The sequence below is a fragment of the Dendropsophus ebraccatus genome, chromosome 1, assembly GCF_027789765.1.
Source record: "Dendropsophus ebraccatus isolate aDenEbr1 chromosome 1, aDenEbr1.pat, whole genome shotgun sequence".
Taxonomy (NCBI): Eukaryota; Metazoa; Chordata; class Amphibia; order Anura; family Hylidae; genus Dendropsophus; species Dendropsophus ebraccatus.
Window position 1 is genome coordinate 230467820 of NC_091454.1, and position 8396 is coordinate 230476215.

The following is an 8396-nucleotide window of genomic DNA, read 5'->3' on the forward strand; positions in this document are numbered from 1 at the left end:
TGTAATACAGACCCCTCCATGTAATATCACACATGTAATACAGACACTATCCGTGTAATATCACACATGTAATACAGACACTATCCATGTAATATCACACATGTAATACAGACACTATCCATGTAATATCACACATGTAATACAGACCCCTCCATGTAATATCACACATGTAATACAGACACTATCCGTGTAATATCACACATGTAATACAGACCCCTCCATGTAATATCACACATGTAATACAGACCCCTCCATGTAATATCACACATGTAATACAGACACTATCCATGTAATATCACACGTGTAATACAGACCCATCCATGTAATATCACACATGTAATACAGACCCCTCCATGTAATATCACACATGTAATACAGACACTATCCATGTAATATCACACATGTAATACAGACACTATCCTTGTAATATCACACATGTAATACAGACCCCTCCATGTAATATCACACATGTAATACAGACACTATCCATGTAATATCACACATGTAATACAGACACTATATGTAATATCACGCATGTAATACAGACCCCTCCATGTAATATCACACATGTAATACAGACACTATCCATGTAATATCACACGTGTAATACAGACCCATCCATGTAATATCACACATGTAATACAGACCCCTCCATGTAATATCACACATGTAATACAGACACTATCCATGTAATATCACACATGTAATACAGACACTATCCTTGTAATATCACACATGTAATACAGACCCCTCCATGTAATATCACACATGTAATACAGACACTATCCATGTAATATCACACATGTAATACAGACCCCTTCATGTAATATCACACATGTAATACAGACACTATCCATGTAATATCACACATGTAATACAGACCCCTTCATGTAATATCACACATGTAATACAGACACTATCCATGTAATATCACACGTGTAATACAGACACTATCCATTTAATATCATACATGTAATACAGACTCCTCCATGTAATATCACACATGTAATACAGACCCCTCCATGTAATCACACATGTAATACAGACACTATCCTTGTAATATCACACATGTAATACAGACCCCTCCATGTAATATCACACATGTAATACAGACCGCTCCATGTAATATCACACATATAATACAGACCCCCTCCATGTAATATCACACATGTAATACAGACCCCTCCATATAATATCACATGTGTAATACAGACACTATATGTAATATCACACATGTAATACAGACACTATCCATGTAATATCACACATGTAATACAGACCCCTTCATGTAATATCACACATGTAATACAGACACTGTCCATGTAATATCACATGTGTAATACAGACACTATCCATTTAATATCACACATGTAATACAGACCCCTCCATGTAATATCACACATGTAATACAGACCCCTCCATGTAATATCACACATGTAATACAGACACTATATGTAATATCACACATGTAATACAGACACTATCCATGTAATATCACACATGTAATACAGACGCCTACATGTAATATCACACATGTAATACAGACCCCTCCATGTAATATCACACATGTAATACAGATCCCTCCATGTAATATCACACATGTAATACAGACACTATCCATGTAATATCACACATGTAATACAGACCCCTTCATGTAATATCACACATGTAATACAGACCCCTTCATGTAATATCACACATGTAATACAGACACTATACATGTAATATCACACGTAATACAGACACTATCCATGTAATATCACACATGTAATACAGACACTATCCATGTAATATCACACATGTAATACAGACACTATCCATGTAATATCACACATGTAATACAGACACTATCCATGTAATATCACACATGTAATACTGACCCCTCCATGTTATCACACATGTAATACAGACACTATCCATGTAATATCACACATGTAATACAGACCCCTCCATGTAATATCACACATGTAATACAGACCCCTCCATGTAATATCACACATGTAATACAGACACTATCCATGTAATATCACACATGTAATACAGACACTATCCTTGTAATATCACACATGTAATACAGACCCCTCCATGTAATATCACACATGTAATACAGACACTATCCATGTAATATCACACATGTAATACAGACACTATCCATGTAATATCACACATGTAATACAGACCCCTCCATGTAATATCACACATGTAATACAGACACTATCCATGTAATATCACACGTGTAATACAGACCCATCCATGTAATATCACACATGTAATACAGACCCCTCCATGTAATATCACACATGTAATACAGACACTATCCATGTAATATCACACATGTAATACAGACACTATCCTTGTAATATCACACATGTAATACAGACCCCTCCATGTAATATCACACATGTAATACAGACACTATCCATGTAATATCACACATGTAATACAGACACTATATGTAATATCACGCATGTAATACAGACACTATCCATGTAATATCACACATGTAATACAGACCCCTCCATGTAATATCACACATGTAATACAGACACTATCCGTGTAATATCACACATGTAATACAGACCCCTCCATGTAATATCACACATGTAACACAGACCCCTCCATGTAATATCACACATGTAATACAGACACTATCCATGTAATATCACACGTGTAATACAGACCCATCCATGTAATATCACACATGTAATACAGACCCCTCCATGTAATATCACACATGTAATACAGACACTATCCATGTAATATCACACATGTAATACAGACACTATCCTTGTAATATCACACATGTAATACAGACCCCTCCATGTAATATCACACATGTAATACAGACACTATCCATGTAATATCACACATGTAATACAGACACTATATGTAATATCACGCATGTAATACAGACCCCTCCATGTAATATCACACATGTAATACAGACACTATCCATGTAATATCACACGTGTAATACAGACCCATCCATGTAATATCACACATGTAATACAGACCCCTCCATGTAATATCACACATGTAATACAGACACTATCCATGTAATATCACACATGTAATACAGACACTATCCTTGTAATATCACACATGTAATACAGACCCCTCCATGTAATATCACACATGTAATACAGACACTATCCATGTAATATCACACATGTAATACAGACACTATATGTAATATCACGCATGTAATACAGACACTATCCATGTAATATCACACATGTAATACAGACCCCTCCATGTAATATCACACATGTAATACAGACACTATCCGTGTAATATCACACATGTAATACAGACCCCTCCATGTAATATCACACATGTAATACAGACCCCTCCATGTAATATCACACATGTAATACAGACACTATCCATGTAATATCACACGTGTAATACAGACCCATCCATGTAATATCACACATGTAATACAGACCCCTCCATGTAATATCACACATGTAATACAGACACTATCCATGTAATATCACACATGTAATACAGACACTATCCTTGTAATATCACACATGTAATACAGACCCCTCCATGTAATATCACACATGTAATACAGACACTATCCATGTAATATCACACATGTAATACAGACACTATATGTAATATCACGCATGTAATACAGACCCCTCCATGTAATATCACACATGTAATACAGACACTATCCATGTAATATCACACGTGTAATACAGACCCATCCATGTAATATCACACATGTAATACAGACCCCTCCATGTAATATCACACATGTAATACAGACCCATCCATGTAATATCACACATGTAATACAGACCCCTTCATGTAATATCACACATGTAATACAGACACTATCCATGTAATATCACACATGTAATACAGACCCCTTCATGTAATATCACACATGTAATACAGACACTATCCATGTAATATCACACGTGTAATACAGACACTATCCATTTAATATCATACATGTAATACAGACTCCTCCATGTAATATCACACATGTAATACAGACCCCTCCATGTAATCACACATGTAATACAGACACTATCCTTGTAATATCACACATGTAATACAGACCCCTCCATGTAATATCACACATGTAATACAGACCGCTCCATGTAATATCACACATATAATACAGACCCCCTCCATGTAATATCACACATGTAATACAGACCCCTCCATATAATATCACACGTGTAATACAGACACTATATGTAATATCACACATGTAATACAGACACTATCCATGTAATATCACACATGTAATACAGACCCCTTCATGTAATATCACACATGTAATACAGACACTGTCCATGTAATATCACATGTGTAATACAGACACTATCCATTTAATATCACACATGTAATACAGACCCCTCCATGTAATATCACACATGTAATACAGACCCCTCCATGTAATATCACACATGTAATACAGACACTATATGTAATATCACACATGTAATACAGACACTATCCATGTAATATCACACATGTAATACAGACGCCTACATGTAATATCACACGTAATACAGACCCCTCCATGTAATATCACACATGTAATACAGATCCCTCCATGTAATATCACACATGTAATACAGACACTATCCATGTAATATCACACATGTAATACAGACCCCTTCATGTAATATCACACATGTAATACAGACCCCTTCATGTAATATCACACATGTAATACAGACACTATACATGTAATATCACACGTAATACAGACACTATCCATGTAATATCACACATGTAATACAGACACTATCCATGTAATATTACACATGTAATACAGACACTATCCATGTAATATCACACATGTAATACAGACACTATCCATGTAATATCACACATGTAATACTGACCCCTCCATGTTATCACACATGTAATACAGACACTATCCATGTAATATCACACATGTAATACAGACACTATCCATGTAATATCACACTTGTAATACAGACACTATCCATGTAATATCACACTTGTAATACAGACACTATCCATGTAATATCACACATGTAATACAGACACTATCCATGTAATATCACACATGTAATACAGACACTATCCATGTAATATCACACATGTAATACTGACCCCTCCATGTTATCACACATGTAATACAGACACTATCCATGTAATATCACACATGTAATACAGACCCCTCCATGTAATATCACACATGTAATACAGACCCCTCCATGTAATATCACACATGTAATACAGACCCCTCCATGTAATATCACACATGTAATACAGACACTATCCTTGTAATATCACACATGTAATACAGACCCCTCCATGTAATATCACACATGTAATACAGACACTATCCATGTAATATCACACATGTAATACAGACACTATATGTAATATCACGCATGTAATACAGACACTATCCATGTAATATCACACATGTAATACAGACACTGGGGTGATCAAGAGCGCGCATGCGCTTGAAACGCGTCCTGTGGGGTCACTGCACTTAGGTGTATCTCTGTATACTGGCATTTGGATAAATAAAAGAATTTCTCTGCTTCAAGTGCTGGATTGCCGACTTCTCTTTTGAAATACAGACACTATCCATGTAATATCACACATGTAATACAGACCCCTCCATGTAATATCACACATGTAATACAGACACTATCCATGTAATATCACACATGTAATACAGACACTATCCATGTAATATCACACTTGTAATACAGACACTATCCATGTAATATCACACATGTAATACAGACCCCTCCATGTAATATCACACATGTAATACAGACACTATCCATGTAATATCACACATGTAATACAGACCCCTCCATGTAATATCACACTTGTAATACAGACACTATCCATGTAATATCACACATGTAATACAGACACTATCCATGTAATATCACACTTGTAATACAGACACTATCCATGTAATATCACACATGTAATACAGACACTATCCATGTAATATCACACATGTAATACAGACACTATCCATGTAATATCACACATGTAATACCCACTTTGCTCTATTACAGGGCCTGTCTGGAAACACTATGCTGGGTGTCGGCCATGTTGTCACCAGCAGTATTGGGATGTGTGATATAGACATCCGTCCGGTGAGTATCTGTCCGTATATGAGAGGTCACAGACGGTCACACACAGGTGGGTTGCGTTTGGTTTAGGATCAGCTCCCATGATGCTCCAGTCCTTATACTGCTCTCCCCACACTGGGTGGGGGGGGGTGGAGGCAGGTTATGGGGATGGTTATTACCCTGGCAGGTATTGATGTTACCCCTCCCCCATGTCTGACAGGGTCTGTACGGCAGCGTCATTGTCACCGGAGGGAACACGCTGCTCCAGGGCTTCAATGACCGGCTGAATCGGGAGCTCTCTCAAAAGACCCCGCCGGTAAGATGCTGCAAGGGTCCCCCATATCCACCTGCTTAGTGTCCGCCGCTTCCTGCTGATGGTTTCCACCTATGTCTGAGCAGCAGCAGTGACCCCCCCCCCCATACTGCCCCCACTATGCCTTCCCTCCCATACCCCCACTGTCTGCAGCTGTAGCTCTGGGGACTACATATCCCATCATGCCTTGTCCAGGTATAAAATAAGGGAGTGATCACCTCTATCAGAGGCCATAGTCATAATATAGTCACAGATGGAGGTGTAAGGCCCAGGAGAGGCCGAGTGCAGTCCGTGACAGGACCCCCCCAGAGCATAGCATAACAGGGCCCCCCCAGAGCATAGCATAACAGGGCCCCCCCCAGAGCATACCGTAACAGGACCCCCCCCCAGAGCATAGCATAACAGGACCCCCCCAGAGCATAGCATAACAGGACCCCCCCAGAGCATAGCATAACAGGGCCCCCCCCAGAGCATACCGTAACAGGACCCCCCCCCCAGAGCATAGCATAACAGGACCCCCCCCCCAGAGCATAGCATAACAGGGCCCCCCCCAGAGCATAGCATAACAGGACCCCCCCAGAGCATAGCATAACAGGCCCCCCCCCAGAGCATAGCATAACAGGACCCCCCCAGAGCATAGCATAACAGGCCCCCCCCCAGAGCATAGCATAACAGGGCCCCCCCAGAGCATAGCATAACAGGACCCCCCCAGAGCATAGCATAACAGGGCCCCCCCAGAGCATAGCATAACAGGACCCCCCCAGAGCATAGCATAACAGGGCCCCCCCCCCCCGAGCATACCGTAACAGGGCCCCCAGAGGATACCGTAACAGGGCCCCCAGAGGATAGCGTAACAGGGCCCCCCAGAGCATAGCGTAACAGGACCCCCCAGAGCATAGCGTAACAGGACCCCCCAGAGCATAGCGTAACAGGACCCCCCAGAGCATACTGTAACAGGGCCCCCCAAAGCATACCGTAACAGGGCCCCCCAGAGCATACTGTAACAGGACCCTTGCACATTGCTGGTTGGGGCCCCCGGACCCCACCATCTTACATAATGTTGTTTCCACCAGAGTATGCGGCTTAAACTCATCGCCAGTAACAGCTCCATCGAGCGTCGCTTCAGCTCCTGGATCGGAGGATCGATCCTGGCCTCCCTGGTGAGTTATCCATCCGGGCCTCCTCACACAGCAGAGGGTTTGTTACAGTGAGCACAGGAGCTGGAGGGTTACCCTTCTGCCTCTTCTCTTCCAGGGGACGTTCCAGCAGATGTGGATCTCTAAGCAGGAATATGAGGAAGGCGGGAAGCAGTGTGTGGAGCGCAAGTGTCCATGACCCCGCCCCTTGCCCCGCCCCCCAGAAGATGACACAACACCCCATGTGTGGTGTTCTACCGCCACTCACCCCACAGGAGACACCTGTCCTCTACTCCTCCTGGTTCTGGGAGAGACGAGTGGTGATGGCTCCTTGTACTCATCTCATCCATCAGTTACTGCATAAGATACCGAGACGTAATAAACAACGACTAATCACACCGGACTGCGAGGATATATATGCTTCCGCCATCACTGATATATAACCACATGTGACCCCAACCCCGCCCCCCGGTTAACATCACTGATATATAACCACATGTGATCCCAGACCCCCCCCTCCCGGATGACCTCACTGATATATAACCACATGTGATCCCAGCCCCGCCCCCTGGATAACATCAGTGATATATAACCACATGTGACCCCAGCCCCCCCCCTCCCGGATGACCTCACTGATATATAACCACATGTGATCCCAGCCCCGCCCCCTGGATAACATCAGTGATATATAACCACATGTGACCCCAGCCCCCCCCTCCCGGATGACCTCACTGATATATAACCACATGTGATCCCAGCCCCGCCCCCTGGATAACATCACTGATATATAACCACATGTGACCCCAGCCCCCCCCCCCCCCCCCGGTAGACCTCACTGATATA

The 8396-nt window shown here is 41.5% G+C and overlaps 1 protein-coding gene across 4 annotated transcripts in view; it reads left to right on the top strand.

The window, feature by feature from the left end:
- The window catches only part of ACTL6B (actin like 6B), a 28579-nt gene extending 20628 nt beyond the window's left edge, over positions 1-7951 (top strand). For all 4 annotated transcript variants that reach the window (XM_069949513.1, XM_069949349.1, XM_069949436.1 and 1 more), the window contains 4 exons: positions 6048-6128; positions 6325-6420; positions 7491-7577; positions 7672-7951. In XM_069949513.1, the coding sequence (XP_069805614.1) occupies positions 6048-6128; positions 6325-6420; positions 7491-7577; positions 7672-7752 (345 nt within the window). In that variant the 3' untranslated portion in view covers positions 7753-7951. The remainder of the gene's footprint in view (positions 1-6047; positions 6129-6324; positions 6421-7490; positions 7578-7671) is intronic.
- The last annotated feature ends 445 nt before the right edge of the window (positions 7952-8396 follow it).